At 40.6% G+C, this 17,280-nt stretch overlaps 1 protein-coding gene across 1 annotated transcript in view; it reads left to right on the forward strand.

Annotated features, from left to right (window-relative positions):
• The window catches only part of ITGA2 (integrin subunit alpha 2), a 105,144-nt gene extending 88,032 nt beyond the window's left edge, over nucleotides 1-17,112 (forward strand). Inside the window, exons 24-30 of the mRNA XM_067730658.1 lie at nucleotides 2,477-2,579; nucleotides 4,064-4,174; nucleotides 5,148-5,252; nucleotides 7,308-7,421; nucleotides 12,133-12,222; nucleotides 14,919-15,035; nucleotides 15,492-17,112. Coding sequence (XP_067586759.1) covers nucleotides 2,477-2,579; nucleotides 4,064-4,174; nucleotides 5,148-5,252; nucleotides 7,308-7,421; nucleotides 12,133-12,222; nucleotides 14,919-15,035; nucleotides 15,492-15,572 — 721 coding nt within the window. The 3' untranslated portion in view covers nucleotides 15,573-17,112. The remainder of the gene's footprint in view (nucleotides 1-2,476; nucleotides 2,580-4,063; nucleotides 4,175-5,147; nucleotides 5,253-7,307; nucleotides 7,422-12,132; nucleotides 12,223-14,918; nucleotides 15,036-15,491) is intronic.
• The last annotated feature ends 168 nt before the right edge of the window (nucleotides 17,113-17,280 follow it).

A 17,280-nucleotide genomic window follows, 5' to 3' on the forward strand; every position in this document is an offset into this window, starting at 1 on the left:
CAGCAGCGTATCCCCAAGGAGCCACACTTCAAAGTGTCCAGTGACCGCAGATTTCTCTAACATCACTCCAGCCCCTACAGCATGGAATATGTAGATCATCCAACAGATCCCTGAGCAAAAACAAAAAGGAAAATATGTCATTATGTCTAGAGCTAGAGACACATGAGCGAAGATGAAAAGAATGCTTCCTTATCGAGTGAGTTGCAAACAGCAAAAGCAGAAACGAAGTATAGCCCAAGTCATCCATCCCTGAAAAATTATTCAGTAACTGCAGATTTCAAAGGGCCCTCAGCTGCTAAAATAAGTAACTGAAAACAGATGCAGCCAAAGAGATTGATAGCACCACATTACCTGATTCTTTTTCTTCCTACCTTCAATGCTTCTTTCTCATCCTAAATGCTTTTTGTTAATAGAGCCTTTTTCTAATTCCATTCTCCCACCATGGCCAATTTTTTCAGATATTTTAAGATGAAATAAATAAAATACTGAAGTGGGACTTCACTTTTACTAACATCTTAGCTATGTATTTTTTGTGATGGTAAATTGGATTCTCAGACATTCTCATATTCTTTTAATTATATCATGCAGTTAAAAAAAGTATGGAGAATTATAAAGACTAAAGCTAAAGTGGCTCCTAATCCTGCCTCTCAGGTAATTTCTCTTAATGTCTTTTGTAAAAAAAGATATTAAATGTACATGGATAGAAAATCCAAACATGACAGAAACGTACACAACGAAAAGTGAAGTCATCCCTCCGCATCTCCTCTGGTCATTTTGTAGATGACTAACTTGACTGTTTTCAGAATACCTTCCAGATACAGGGTTTATTTATCTACCAGGATATATACATCATACACACACACACACACACACACACACACACAGAGTTTACTTTTTTGAAAACAAGTCCTACCCAATTATTGAGTATATCCCTTAGGAATCACTTTGATACTAAGTGTGTAATTATTTTGTGCAAATATGATGGATGGAAATAGATGACAGTAGAATTACTTCTAAAACAAGATCCGCCTAGTATAGCTAACTGCTAATATAAATATATTGATCAATATTTAAGTAACTGAAGGAGCACTTAAGTAACATGGAAAAATACTGGATCTCTTTAAAATGCAAAAACAGAGCATATTAATCAATTTAAAAACTGGCCATACTTAGGGGCTCACACAAAGATCTTCTGGAAGGCAAAGGGAATAATTCATGGACACACAGCCAGACTTTCTGTTTTATTTTCTTTTATTGTAATTAATTTTTATTGGGGTCAGGCTTTCTGTTTTAAATCCTAGTCCATTTTCCCATTTTCCATGTAAGGCTGACAAATCATTGTTTCCTCTCATAGACATAGCCTTGACAAATACTACATCTATTTAAGTCCCTATGGCATATTTTCCTTTTGAGAATTTGGGAAAAAATTCTAAGGCATAAAAAAAGAAAAAGGCAAGATTTTCAGTAAAGAAACCAAACAACTCTATCTCAGAAAATATCCAGTCCAATTTTTTTTTTTTTTAAGGAAATAGAATCAACATCCTGTAGTTAGGATAAATTCTGTTGGGAATAAATATTGCTTCTCAGACTCCCATCCCTGCTATCTACCCTCCACCCCTCAATGAAGCTACCCTAGTTGAAATCCATCCTCAGATTCCCAGAAATGAGTGAAGAGAGGGAATGGTATTCAGTTACCTTCCAGTCTGAGTGGTCCTGTGGGGTTCCCTCTGGCCTGGTCATCACTTCACTTGCAAACCCTACTCAGCAGCCCCAAGCAAAGAAGTCCAATTAGGCCAGTGCCTCTAGGCCTAGTCTAATAAAACTCCTGGGTCAGCCACCTTAGAGATGGTCTGTATGGTCAGTGGTGGAAACAGACTGACCAACCCCAATTCAGACCAAAGTGTCAGAGCTGGTTTGGAACTAGGGAAGACAGGGAGAAGGAATAATAAATAAAATGTATACCCCGTTTCACAGGCGTCCAGTGATGAGTAGTGTAGGAGCTAATGCCCGATATCTTATCATGGTATTTCAGCCATCATACCAAGTGGAAAATCCCCTGCCTTATAAATCCATTCATCCAATCAATAAGGACCAAGTGTCCACTATATTAACACACCTGTCAATATATCTTGACATACCTGTCAAGATATAATATCTTGAGAAGAGTTTCACTACAAATTCTTAATACATTTGTACTTATTTTAGAAACTTTACAACTGATACACATATAACACAAAGAATCTCAGCAGAGTGATCATTAAGGGATATGTTTTGAAAGGAACTTGTTTTAGCCTTAGAAATGTATAACTGGATCATAAGTCCATAATAAGCATTTGTTTTCATTTAACGTTTTGTACCTAAATGTAAACTCTTTCACTTGTAAAATAAGCTAGAAGATATTTAGATAAAAGAAATATTAAACTTCAAGAACAATAGCATAACTAAAATGTTCGGCTTTACAAACATCATCCAACAGATCTACCAACATAAATTTTTATGAAGTCTCCTCGGATGGGAATATTCCTTCTATTGTGAACAGTTTTGAAGATATTGGTCCAAAATTCATCTTCTTCATTAAGGTTGGTAAATCTGACATAAGAATGGAAAATCAAGAGAAAGGGGGTAAAAAAATGAGGGCACGAGGAGAAGAAGAAAGTAAAAAGAAGTTGAAATATACCAGTGGTTCTCAAACTTGAGCACGCATTAGAATCACCTGGAGTCTTGTTAAAACACATGTCACTGGGCTCCATCTCCAGTGTTTCTGATTCAAAAGGTCTGGGGTGGACCTAACAATGTGCAGTTCTAACAAGTTCCCAGGTGACGCTGATGCTTCTGGTCCGGGTGCCATACTTTGAGAACTACTAAGGTAGACCATTGATAAGTAAACAGGTGGGCTTTGTACATAGTTATGTGTCCTGGGTAAGAGATAATTGATGTATTTTGAAAGCAAATGTTGCACATTAATCAACAGAGCAGTAATATAATAATATTACTATGGACAAAAGTCTCTGAAATATAATCAGTATGCCAATTTATCCTTGGAAACCACTTCTATTTGAGAAGCTCACCATTTGTATACAAATATTTATTTCGTACAGTCATGCTAAGTAGTATATAAAAATATTTTAAAATCAGTTTCTATTGGCTATTAGTAAAGTACAAAGTACAAATTTAAAGTTTGTTTTCAGTTATATAAAGAGAAATGAATTTATGAGAGAATGATATTTTATAATAACATTGCATGAACTTTGGAAAATAAAAAGGGAAGAATCCGTCCACCACCCTTAGTCATTACCACTTTATTTTTGTACATTTCCTATAAGTCTGTCACATGGTTGCAACTCTATAATTCAGTGATTTAAAAAGTTCTTAAAGGAGTCTTGATTTGTGATCCAGATACTGGAATTTATAAAATGTACACGGTATTTGGCAACTACTTCTTTAATGCAACATTTAGTCAATTAGTAGTATATAATATTCAGAGAACATGTAATAAGTATCCGCCTTTGTATGAAGTGCTTTATGTATGTTAACCCATTTAATTCCCAGATCAGTTATGAGATTGATAGGATTATTATTCCTATGAGTGTTCTTTAAAATGTTTAACAACCAGTAGGGCATGAGCCCTGGACAATTAGGACAGACTTTCCAACAGCGAGAACAGAGGCTGTATCTGTGCATACCTACTGATATGCCAATTATCTTTATTTTACAAATGAGAAAACTGAAGCATAAAGAGGTGAAGTACCTTGCCCAAGCCACACTGCTAGTCAGGGGCAGAGTGGGACTTCATGCCCTAGCAGACCAAACCCACAGATGGTAGGTGTTTTTAATCATCTCCTGAGTCACAAATTATTTACCAGTTAAAACTGTAGATGTTGAGATTCTTCCAAGAGGTAAAACACAGTGAGCCAAAGAGTGACCATAAAGTAAGGACTCCCTTTCATATGGACTCACTCTTACCACTTAATAGCTGCCCTTCATCAACACTGGGGTTATTGATCCCATTCCTTCCAACGTGTGTATGATGTAGCGGCAATCAGAGTGTGTTCTTACTACATAGGTAACAACAGGAAGTGTTCCAGTCAGCATGGCATCTGTAATCATCCATATCCCTCAATACACCAGAGGCAAGAACCCGCTGATGTACCTGACTGGGGTGCACACGGACCAGGTACGTGCAGCCAAACTGCCTATAAGAACGTGTACCTTCCATACGGAAATGTTCCATGAAGTGGGGGTGGTCATGTCTGCATCATACAGACAAGAAACTGAAAAGATAACCCCTATGCACCCTGGGTGCTAGGAAACAAGCAGTTAATTTCATATTAGAAGTAGGATATTATTATAAGAAATGTCTGAGTCTAGGGATGTACAGATGGCAGAAATTATTAAAACCTCCTGACCAGCTGAACATCTGACTTTGTCAGAGCCCTGTTTATAGAGAAGTTAGTTGGCTGGGAAGTGAGAGGTTGAACCCATAGTGGGAGAGTAGTTGGTCTACACAGCTGCAGTCAGTAGCTGGTCTTCAAGCTGCCAGCCTGGACTTTCAACTGGTAGTTGCCAACCCTGGTTGCTCATTTAATCACCTGGGTTGCTTTTTAAATACGTGATGCCCAGACCTACCCCAGGCAATTAAATCAGAATCTCCAGGGCTAAGGCTGTAGGACCCGTGTTTTTCTTTAAAAGCCCTCTGGGTATTTCTCTAAAAGCCCTCCGGCTACAGGGATGCTGTAGGCAAACCCCTGACAGTGGCTCAGCCGTGGTCTAGCACTTAGCTAATGCTACAGCAGTGTTACTTCTGCGCTGTTTATAGGTGACCACAGGAAAGCAAAATCCTAAACTGTTCCACAGGAAAAAACCCTGAATTAAATAAACCACTCACAGACAACTGTTATTACAAATTTGTGTCATCACATGTGGGCTGCAAGAACCAGCGCCATGCCATCGAGTCACGCCAGGAGGATCTGAATACTTCAGGGTTTACATTAGTGATGAACAGAAGTGTGGCCAGGTCAGCACAGTGCAGAGAATCCTGGGAGCCCCTCCCCTGCCCCAACATGTGACAATAGGATTTCCTAACGAGTAAAAAATAACATCGTAAACCATCTTGCTTCCTAAGACTGATTTGATGTCCTTCTTTGTAGGCTGGTGACATCAGTTGCAAAGCCGAAATAAATCCACTGAAAATAGGACAGACATCTTCTTCTGTATCTTTCAAGAGTGAAAATTTCCGCCATGTAAAAGAACTGGTGAGGACAGGTTAATGGGGTGAAAACTTCCTTTAGTGATTCATTGTTTGTTTTACCTGGAAATTGAGGCACTTCTTTTTTCCTGCCACCTCAGGTGGTAGAACTTTCCTATTTTGCCTTTGATGATCTGTGTGAATCAAGAAAATACAGGCTGATGGGCTTCCCGGGTGGCGCAGTGGTTGGGAGTCCGCCTGCCGATGCAGGGGACACGGGTTCGTGCCGCGGTCCGGGAAGATCCCACATGCCGCGGAGCAGCTGGGCCCGTGAGCCATGGCCGCTGAGCCTGCGCGTCCGGAGCCGGTGCTCCGCAGGGGGAGAGGCCACAGCAGTAAGAGGCCCGCGTATGGCGTATGGCAAAAAAAAAAAAAAAAAAGCTGAAATCTAGGTTATTGGAATTATTATTTATGCCATTATTATAAAATACATGTTCCAAATTTCATGATATTAACAGGACTCCATGTCCAACTGGTTTTGTGTCGTGCACAGTGGAAACGTTGCAAAGAGCTGAGCGGGAGCTGGGCATGTGTGGGAGGTGAAGCCCCCCTCACCTCCTCCACATAATCACTGACGTCTTTTATTGAGCTGTTAAATTTGACTCTCTGACCACCCTTCTCTGTTTTCAATATTTTCTCATCTCCTGCTCGAGAGTTATGCCACTGTTTTGGGAAAGACACTTGTCTAGCATCTAGCATGGCGCTTGGCACATATGAAGTATTCAAATAAGCAAACATTTAGTAAACAGTAAAACCTAACCCAACCTCAGTTCTCCCCTATGAACAACATTGAAATTCTCCTGTTTTTCTTTTATTGCAATTATTTTATTTCATGAAGGGTGGGAAAACAGAATGAACAGTTTCTTATTTAAGTAACTATAGTGTAATTACAGTGCAAATGTGGTCTAAATGTGAACAGAGGTATGTAAAAATGCTCAGGAGAAACTCATCTCAGGGTATGAAAATGTTTTGATTTTGTAACAAAGGCAACTTCTGTGAACAGTATAGAGGAAACATAAGACGAAAAACAAAGAAAACACTAAAGTTCTCCAGAAATCTAACAGCTGGCCCTTAACATTTATGAACATTCTTCCTTACCTCTAATCATTAACCTACATATAAGCATGTGTACACTGTTACATAAATGGACCAAGCTGCCTTTTTTCATTGGCCGGTATGTCACAGATCTTTTAATAGGCTTTATTTTTAGAGCAATTTTAGGTTCACAGCAAAATTGAGTTTAAATTACAGAAATTTCCCATATACCTCTTGCCCCACTTACCCACAGCCTCCTACACTATGAACCAGCCCCCCCCAGCCCAGAGTGGTACATTTGTTTCAATTGATGAACCTACACTGACGCATCATAATTACCCAAAGCCCATGGTTTACGTTAGGCTACCCTGGATGCGTGTTCTATCGGTTTGGATGGACGTATGATGACATGGATCCACAATTACGGGGTGCAGAACAGTTCACTGCCCAGAAGCTCCTCTGTGCTCCCCCTATTCATCCCTCCTTCCCCCCTAACTCTTGGCAACCACTGACTCTTTTACTGACAACTTTTTTAAAATTCAAGGAATGCATCTGTATCATGAGGTCACTGACTAAATTGTACTACATTTTGTGTGTGTATACTCAGTAATTTACTTAACTAGTACACTGTTGATAAACACGGATTGTTTAGTCTTTGGAGTTTTTTTTTAATCTTACACTATAGTTGATTAACAGTCTTGGCGAGGGTTGTTGTTTCTCTTTAACTCTGATAAACAGTAGTTCAATAAACAGGCCTGCTGTACTCTTCTGCACACACTTATTATCTCCTGAGGCCTTCCACACAGATGGGCAGCGGCAGGGGCAAAGGACATGCACTTTTTACATTTCGAGGCAAAGTGCTAAAATCTCCAGAAGAAGGGTTGTAACTACTACTAATAGTTCATGAGATTGCTCATTTCCTTAGCTCCTTCCCAGTACTGGGTTTTATCTTTGTAAAATTTTGGTGTTTATTTTTTAAAGCTTGTACTAACTCTCTCTTCTTTTACCCTTGACTCCAACCTGAAAGAACTGCAGAACCGCTTCATGTAGTAACATCACCTGCTGGCTGAAAGACCTTCAGGTGAAAGGAGAATACTTCCTTAATGTGTCTACCAGAATCTGGAACGGGACTTTCGCAGTAGTAAGTATCAGCTTTGTTTATTCGGCTCATTGATAGCATTGAAACATAAGCCTTCACCGTCAATAAGGTCGCGCCCTCTGACAAAATCAGCATTCTGACTAATGTCAGCCGTGCCCAGTGACCCAGAGCAGTCTTACCTTGGAAGGCAGTGTGCTTCCATCCCTTTCCAAAGCTTGCCCAACCTGGCTGTGCCTCAGAATCACCTGGGCTGCTGGTAAAGCATCTGCTTCTTAGACTCCATGCCAACCTACTAGAGCAGAATCTCTGGAAATGGTGTCAGGATCCCCTCAGCTGCCTGGGGTGCAGTGGGCCACCTGCTCTGTCTTCCTCCCCCTGCTCTTGACTCTTCTGACTTATGGTCTCCACCACACCCAGATCAAAGCGCCTCCATTCCCTGTGCTCCCAGGTGACTGTTGATTGATCTCAAACTACCTGGTAGATGAATCTAACCTAAGAATCCATCGTCCTCTATTAGAGCCAGGTGTAACCACTCTGCTCTCCTGTTTTTAATCCCTTCTCTGGTGAAAGCCCCAGTGTGCTTACAGTTTTTTTTAAGTCATTTCAGTCTCACAAGTTTGAGGAATGTGCCAGAACAATGTCAGAGTGTTTTTGCACTTGGCAGGTGTGACTTGGCAGTAGTGATACCTGCTTTCAGCAGAGATTTCGGTAGCCAGAATGTCAGTCTGGCACGGGAAGAGTAAGGATGGACAGAGCTCCTTAAGTCTGACTACATAAGCGGCGAGCTGTTCATTTTACTAACACTGGCTGTGATCGAGGCAGCAAAACAGAAATTAGTTTGAAACCTCCAGGGGGCCTTGTGGCTCACAGTGAATTTTTTTTAAACGCATAAATCAGTCTTCAAGGTGCTTACCAACCGTACCCTATTCCCTATTTTCTAACCACTTCATGATCTCTCCAACAAACCCCTCCCTGCTATGGAGTTCTATGTCACATCAGAGAACTTGGCTCCCTCCGAACTTGGCCCCGGAACCAAAATATAAGCAATATTCTTCGATAAAGACACAGTAGAAAGAGGAATGGTGAAAGGCAGGTGAAAAACTAGAGAAGTGGAGGAGTGAGGAGTTGGGTTTTCTCCTTGTTTGCCTTTATTTGGTTTTCTTGTTAGTTGCATTTGCTTTCAAGCCTTCAGGATGCCTCTAAGTCCTGTAAGACTGCAAAGCAGGCAGTTATACCATCATCCCAGCTGCTGCAGTTTGGCGCTCAGTTTTACCCATTGGATCTTGGCTCCTTGGATTTGAGGAACAAATGTTTTCATAGTAACCTTTGCCAGCTGGGAAGGAAAACTCACTGTTGCAAATCAAAAGGCAATCACCCCAGCTCTGTAAAAAGCATCTGGTTTTTCTTGAGTTTGTTTAAAGCTACATCATTTTAACTGTAAGACTTTTTATAGTACCTTCCCCAAGGTTTTCAGAAGCAGCAGTTTCATATCTGGAAGCAAAATTCTGAAGAAGTGTATTATTTATACTTTTTCAACATGGTTATTATGATAGTTAAGCTGAAAAACACCCATGAGAGTTATTGCATATCATGTCCTACACATCTTCCTCCTTCATGAAAGGTCAAATGTTTATCCCCATCTTGTTTTGAACCATTTCAACAGTGGATGTTCTCAGACCATCTAGGAGATCCAGTCTGAAATACGAATCATACTGCCTGTATTAGAGCCCATGAATATACTACCTTTTGCCCTTTTTCTGAGGCAGTGCAAGTCAACATTTCAAGTAATTTCATCACAAAGTGATTGCTCAGGCTTCCAAATCAGTGGCATTGTTGGTTGCCCTTTGTAAGGAAAAGGCTTGTTGAATGCCAGCAGGTGTGTGACTTCAATCTCCTGGGTGTGCATGGTACCCCTACCGTTACTTGTTAACCCTGCAGGATACTGCGTACCCGTGCAAAGGGCCAGACTTAGGAGGGCAGATATATCAGTGTTGTAAGGAAATTCTTTCATCTCTAGTCTGCAGGGACTATTAAGTAAGAACATTCACTTAACTGTTACTCCTTTTTAAATTTAAACCATCATCAATACTCCTAATGTTCCCCAAATAATGTATGTTTGAGACACCAGTGATCAGGGTTAACTTCTACTGCAATCTTCCATCTTGAGAAAATTAAGGCTAATCAGAGACTGAGCCAGTGGAAAGGAAATAAATTGCTCACTTTTTGGATATGCATTCTCTCTTTCTGGCTCCTAGATATAGTTTAGCAAATTACCTCATGGAGTGTATTGAATTATGTGCCCTAGTAACCACAAAAACTAAATCCTAGTAGCCAGATCACGTGAAGGCAGTTCTCAGATCTGGGCATTGTATTCCATCTCGAAGTAGTGTCAGTCCCAATACTTGATTATAGAGAAAACAATATACACATCAGTAATGTATCCACTGAAAAAAAGATTATTTTTCTGTAACTAGATTCAGGAATGCATGTAAAATTATTTCATTTTTGGAGGTTACTAATAACATCAGCATAAAATGTATGTCCTTCCTACATGCCTGCCCCCAATCCAGTATTTTTTATAAAAATGCTTAGATTAGGAAAGCTGAAATTATTACTCATGTTATCTAGCACGGACACAAGGTTTAGGATGTCTGCCACTGACATGCATGGCCTTTAAACAGTATTATTTTACACATGTGTACCCAGAAGAGAAATTCTCTTCCTTTTGAATCTGATTTCACATTGTTTTGTGATTCAGGTAAATATTTAAAAACACCAAGTTTTCAATTTTCTCTCATGTCACAAACTTCGTTGTTTTTAAAAACCTAAACTATGATCTTTCCCAATTAAAAACTTCGTTTCTAAACCCTTGTTTTTCACCCCCGTTTACAAGTTAGAGTTACCGGGAGAGACGCTTTAACCAGCTGGTATCTAAACCCCACCCCCCAGAGACTTTTTTTTTTAAACATCTTTATTGGAGTATAATTGCTTTATAATGGTGTGTTAGTTTCTGCTTTATAACAAAGTGAATCAGTTATACATATACATATGTTCCCATATCTCTTCCCTCTTGCGTCTCCCTCCCTCCCACCCTCCCTATCCCACCCCTCTAGATGGTCACAAAGCACTGAGCTGATCTCCCTTTGCTATGCAGCTGCTTCCCACTAGCTATCTATTTTACGTTTGGTGGTGTATATATGTCCATGCCACTCTCTTGCTTTGTCACCGCTTACGCTTCCCCCCCCCTTATCTTCAAGTCCATTCTCTAGTAGGTCTGTCTCTTTATTCCCGTCTTACTCCTAGGTTCTTCATGACATTTTTTTCTTAGATTCCATATATATGTGTTAGCATACGGTATTTGTCTTTCTCTTTCTCACTTACTTCCCTCTGTATGACAGACTCTAGGTCCATCCACCTCACTACAAATAACTCAATTTCATTCCTTTTTATGACTGAGTAATATTCCATTGTATATATGTGCCACATCTTCTTTATCCATTCATCCGATGATGGACACTTAGGTTGCTTCCATCTCCTAGCTATTGTAAATAGAGCTGCAATGAACATTTTGGTACATGACTCTTTTTGAATTATGGTTTTCTCAGGGTATATGCCCAGTAGTGGGATTGCTGGGTCATATGGTAGTTCTATTTGTAGTTTTTTAAGGAACCTCCATACTGTTCTCCATAGTGGCTGTACCAATTGACATTCCCACCAGCAGTGCAAGAGTGTTCCCTTTTCTCCACACCCTCTCCAGCATTTATTGTTTCTAGATTTTTTGATGATGGCCATTCTGACTGGTGTGAGATGATATCTCATTGTAGTTTTGATTTGCATTTCTCTAACGTTAGTGATGTTGAGCATCCTTTCATGTGTCTGTTGGCAATCTGTATATCTTCTTTGGAGAAATGTCTATTTAGGTCTTCTGGCCATTTTTGGATTGGGTTGTTTGTTTTTTTGTTATTGAGCTGCATGAGCTGCTTGTAAATTTTGGAGATTAATCCTTTGTCGGTTGCTTCATTTGCAAATATTTTCTCTCCCATTCTAGGGTTGTCTTTTGGTTCTGTTTATGGTTTCCTTTGCTGTGCAAAAGCTTTTAAGTTTCATTAGGTCCCATTTGTTTATTTTGGTTTTTATTTCCATTTCTCTAGGAGGTGGGTCAAAAAGGATCTTGCTGTGATTTATGTCATAGATTGTTCTGCCTATGTTTTCCTCTAAGAGTTTGATAGTTTCTGGCCTTACATTTAGGGTTAGGCCAGAAAGCTTTTGACAAAATTCAACACCTACTTATGATAAAAACCCTGCAGAAAGTAGACACAGAGGGAACTTTCCTCAACATAATAAAGGCCATATATGACAAACCCACAGCCAACATCATCCTCAGTGGTGAAAAACTGAAACCATTTCCACTAAGATCAGGAACAAGACAAGGTTGCCCACTCTCACCACTCTTATTCAATGTAGTTTTGGAAGTTTTAGCCACAGCAATCAGAGAAGAAAAGGAAATGAATCCAAATTGGAAAAGAAGAGACTTCGTTTAATTTGCTACGGCAGGGCCCAGTCACCCGCACGGTTTAAGTTCCCACATGGGTCCCAGCATATCGGCGATTTAAGCACACGCAGATGCTTGAGTCTTCAGAGTTGGCATTTGCTCTTGTCACTTTCCACAAGAACATAAATAAGGAACATGCCAAGTTTTATACATTAACTTCTGCTAGGATAAAATATACTCTTTATTCTTCTTATGTTCCAGTCGACTTTTCAGACAGTACAGCTGACGGCAGCAGCAGAAATCGACACCTATAACCCTCAGATATATGCGATCGAAGAAAACACCGTCACGGTGAGTGCATCACATCCCTACCTGTGGGCGCTGGAGTCTCTGACGGGCATTCCATTTCTGACCATTTACAACGGTCACGTTCGCATCTACATGTATATAGAAGTATCTTACTGAAACTCTGAAAGGCTAATGTTTATCATGCTGAGCTTTTGATAAGGGTGTTTGTTTGCTACTCAAAAAAGGCCCCTGGTGTACTTGCCCTCCCCCTCGTGCCCACGCTGGCAAAGCTGGATCAGAAGTGATGATCTGACAGGAGGCACAAGGGGCCCCATCTTGCTGTGGCTCCCTCCTCCCTGCTCCAGGCGTCAACCAGCACCATGGCTCCTCCTTTCTGCTCATGCTTATACAAAGCAGTTTACATCCTCGGCCATGAAATCTAAGTTATGCTCCTTTGAATCATACATAGTATTTTAGAGCATTTTTGAAAGTGCTTAAGTGTGCTTAATAAATAAGGCATTTATTAGAGGGCTTTTTCTTGTTTTTAGCAGTACTCCTTAAAACTAGACACTGACACTGTGAAACATCCATTCATTCATTAGATCTTCAGTCTAGAAAACTATAAATGCTTCTCTTGATTTTAAAAAAAAAAGCGTTTGGCAAAGAAATGTACGTTCACAGAAAACAAAGGCTCACTGTTCCAAGAGCTGGCACGGGACAACCTTCCTTTGCACTGGAACTCTGGTTAGAATATGCCATATTTAGATATAGCAGGATTTCCATGCTCAGCTAATCTGCTGGCAGAGCCCTGGGCATCTTCCTCCCAACGCTTTTGTTAGGAATTGGAAGCCAGTTCAAGGCTCCGCCCCGAGGACAGCTTGGCAGCTGGCCCCAGGCCACTAGTCCACTGCTGCAGTCTATGGACTTGGCTAAAAAGCCAATGGCCTTGTGAACTCTGGACCTCTCTCGATGCCTGAGAGTGGAGCTCACAGCCCTGCTGTCCCGCTATTGCCCCAGCAAAAATGATGCCACACAGAGGATGCTGCTCTGCTTCTGGTTTAGGACTATCAGCGAAGGCCCGCACCTTCTCTTCAGAGGCTGGGGTGCGGAAAATCAGAAACGGAGCCAAAGGAAACATGGCCTTCAAATTCAGAGTGCTATGAACTAAGCCTCGGGAGGGGGGAAGTACTATAGATATTTTAAAAGTTCATTTCAGAAAAATGTAGTGTTCAGACAATACCTGGACCTCTGCTGAAATCTGGGTTTTTTTAGAAAGCAGTATTAAATAAATGCATTAATTAAAAATTCAAGTTAACAATTTCAGTGAACCTTTTGGGAGATTTTTCTTTTCATGGTTTTCTCTGAGCAATATTGATAAGTAATAGAGGCCAACTATTTTTTTTTTTTTTTTTTTTTGCGCTATGTGGGCCTCTCACTGTTGTGGCCTCTCCCGTTGCGGAGCACAGGCTCCGGACGCGCAGGCTCAGCGGCCATGACTCACGGGCCCAGCCGCTCCGCGGCATGTGGGATCTTCCTGGACTGGGGCACAAACCCGTGTCCCCTGCATCGGCAGGCGGACTCTCAACCACTGCACCACCAGGGAAGCCCGAGGCCAACTATTACTTGTGTCTATAAAAATATTTTTTGAATCCAAATAAATTAAATAAATTTTAAAATTATATTTTGGAATCCAAATAATAAATTGACCTATCCCTATAGGTAGACAAGTGATTCTTAAATTTATTTGAATTCCAAGCCCACTTAAAAAGCCGATACAAAAATCATGTACTCATAGTTCCCTAAAGATCCATGGAGCCTGGATTAGGAAGTTCTAGAATAGAGAGAAGTAAGGATATGACTGCCACTAAGCAGTGAACTACATGAGTCTAGTTATTTTATTCCTAAATTTATAAAGCCTTAGTTTAGCTCTTAAAAATCCAAATGAGAAGAAATATAGTCACCAAAAGGCCAGACTCAAGTTTAGCCCAACTCATAAATTCTGTGGTGAAAAGCAGCTTATCTGCCACTGTAATTCAGTGTTAAATCAAGTAAATAAATTAGGTTTTCTCCCCTTGTTTGGCTCCAAAATTAACTCTTTAAAAATGGTTGTGATTCTTTCCCCAATTAAAACAACAAAAAAAGAATATACAGTTTTATTGTTAGAACTCTTACGGCAGCCGTGCTATTACAAAGCCACAAAGACTGCCAGGAAGTGGACGTTAAGAATCATGTGTAACCTCAAGGGCAATTTATCACTGAAAAGGTCACCTTGAGCCCTGAGACATTACTTCTACTTGTTAACAATCCATATCAAGTAAATCAACATTTTAGGAGCCCAATTCAAAGTAGTTGTTGTTGTTACTGTTTAATCACAAGGGATTTGTGTTGCTAATTTTTTGACTCGCCTCCCCAAGACTGGGTTCCAAATGCTTTCACTTGATGATGAGGCTGGATGCCAGAAACTAAAGTTCCAAGTTTCATAAGTGATTAAAGCATCTGAGACTGTCAGAGATGACATATCCACTAAATACTGATGCAGTGCAGTTAAAGGAAGGAAATGGGAAGACTTGCATGCCTTGCCTGTATTTGCAGGAGCGTTTTCTCTCGAGATTGTACTGTACAATATTTAACTGAGGAATGTGATCGTGAGGAAGTCACATCCCCTTTCCAGACCGTCACTTATAAAATTAGAGGATTTGACCATCTCACTTTTTTTCAGTGCTAAAATTAACGCAATTGTTTTGTATATACACTTACAGATTCCCATTACCATAATGAAACCCCACGAGAAAGCTGAAGTACCAACCGGAGTTATAGTAGGAAGTGCAATTGCTGGAATCCTTTTGTTATTAGCTCTGGTTGCAGTTTTATGGAAGGTAAGAAATGTTTCATATTTAAAAGATACAGGGGTCCTGAAGACCTCTGTCTTGAATTTCCTTATCACAGAGCAAACCTGTTTTATATGGTACCTCCTCGTCTATCATAAGAAAAAAGGAAATGCAAGTTTATTTGCAAATTCTCACTCATGTTCTTGAAAACAATCAGTAAGGATTTTATCTCCTTGGTCTTGGTCCCTTTTCTCCAACCTTCTTTCATCCAGACACTGAATGTTTTGTTCACCTGCAAGTAAGCAGACCCTGAAAAATTTAACTTTATGCAATTCATTTCAACTCTGGGTATTAATCTCCTCACTGAAGGGCTGATGCCAGGTCAATACTCTGCACACTGACCTATCCAGCTCCCCACGATTCCCAGAGGTGCAAGGAGGGGAGAGTCTGGGTCCATTCAAAATAAGCCAGAAGTGGTAATGTTTTTACATCATCATCTTACAGCTTGGATTCTTCAAAAGAAAATATGAAAAAATGACCAAAAATCCAGATGAAATTGATGAGACCACAGAACTCAACAGCTGAATCACCCAGCAGTTCCCACTGCAGTGGGAAGGGGCAGCATCACAGCCAGGGTTTACTATTCGCATGAATGGGTTTCTTAAAAATCCCAGTGTAACTTAATAATGTAATAGGTAAACTAGAACTGCAGGTCAGTTTGGAAAGAAACTGTGAGGGATTTGGGAGGGCAGGAGTATAAAGGGTAAAAGACTATTTTATGTTGGGGGGAAAGTGATCTTTACGTTGGCTGGTCCAGAGTTTACATGAAATGCTTCCTAACAGGAGAACTCTTAAAGAAAAATATAACCTTTCTCAGAATATTTTTTGGGGAAAAGCCCAGTCATTTAAAATGATTGTTTTTAAACAACAGAAGTGGAAGTACTCGGTATAGGTATATAATTAGCTTGGATATATTGATGCTGATGGGCAAAAAAACCCCCACAGGTCTTCAACTTAATGCTGCTTATCCAAAGTTGCCACAGAGGATATTTTCAGTGATAATTTTGTTGATACACTAGGTAAAATTTGCTGTTGTCAGCCCACAGCTGCTTCCTTAGAGTCCCTTTCTTGAGATGATGTACTTATCAAAACATGCTTGATGACTGGTAGGGGCCTCCTGCAGAGGAAATCTCCATTTCACTGGGGGAGGGTTAGGGGCCTAAAGGACTTAGAGGCCAAAGCACAAACCTTGGTTTAAACTCTGTAACATCATTTATGGTAGAATCTTGTCTGCTGGAGGCCCCGCCTGGAAGAAGGAGGAAATTTTTCTCCTTTAGGATGCATAACTAACTGGCTGACCCTGACGGGCTGCGGGGGGACCTTGTGAATTTTTGAAAGATGAGTAATTTCTTTGGAATCCTTCCTCCTTCCACAATGAACCCCTCCCACCTCCTGATGCCCCCATATTCTCGATGCCTGCTGCTGCCCACCTTCCTCTCCAGGAGTCCGGAGTTTTCCACCCTCCTTGTCCAAATCTCCCACTCCCAGGGCAGCTGCTCTTCTCCAGGTGTGAGAAGGAAGTCATCTGTTTCACTTCCACACTTGCGTGAATTACTGTATAATCCCCTTAACTTCAGGGAGCTATTTTCATTTATTGCTAAATATGCAAGAAAAGCCCAAGTGAATTTCTAATTGTTGAGATTTCAGGCAGGGTAAACAAGGCAAAGTATAAACATCTCAGGAATTTGCAAGAAGTTACAAGGAGACATTAGAAACCACCAAATCAGCATGTGCACCTGCTGTGCTTGTCTGTTTCTGGAGAACTTACACTTCCAGAAGGACCTGGGAGTTTGCTCACCTGGTCGAGTCTCACGCCCCAATTCCTCAGAGTCTTATTTAGTCATCAGATCGGGATGAAGCCTGGTGACCTGTATTTTACAAGCATCCCGGTCCTATGATGTAAATGGGCCACTGTGAGGACCACCACCCATTTCTCCTTCTGCACCTTTTCTCTACTTCTGAGCCCACCTATCCTCTAGGAGGGACTGGGAGAAAAAGGGCAGTTATGTCAAAAAGTACATACCTAAAGCTTCAGACAAGTCACTTAGCCTCTGTAAACTTCAGTGTCCTTGTTATAAAATGGGGAGACTGGGGCGGAGCTCAGTAGCGACGCTTTTAACTTTAAAAACCTACTATCTGGGTTTCTTATAACACAAATAGACAATCCTCCAAGAATCTGACACTGAAAAGAATTTGGAGGAAAACAGGTATTTTGCCCATGGGTGCCTGTGAT

This window comes from Pseudorca crassidens, chromosome 3 (assembly GCF_039906515.1).
Source record: "Pseudorca crassidens isolate mPseCra1 chromosome 3, mPseCra1.hap1, whole genome shotgun sequence".
Classification (NCBI taxonomy): Eukaryota; Metazoa; Chordata; class Mammalia; order Artiodactyla; family Delphinidae; genus Pseudorca; species Pseudorca crassidens.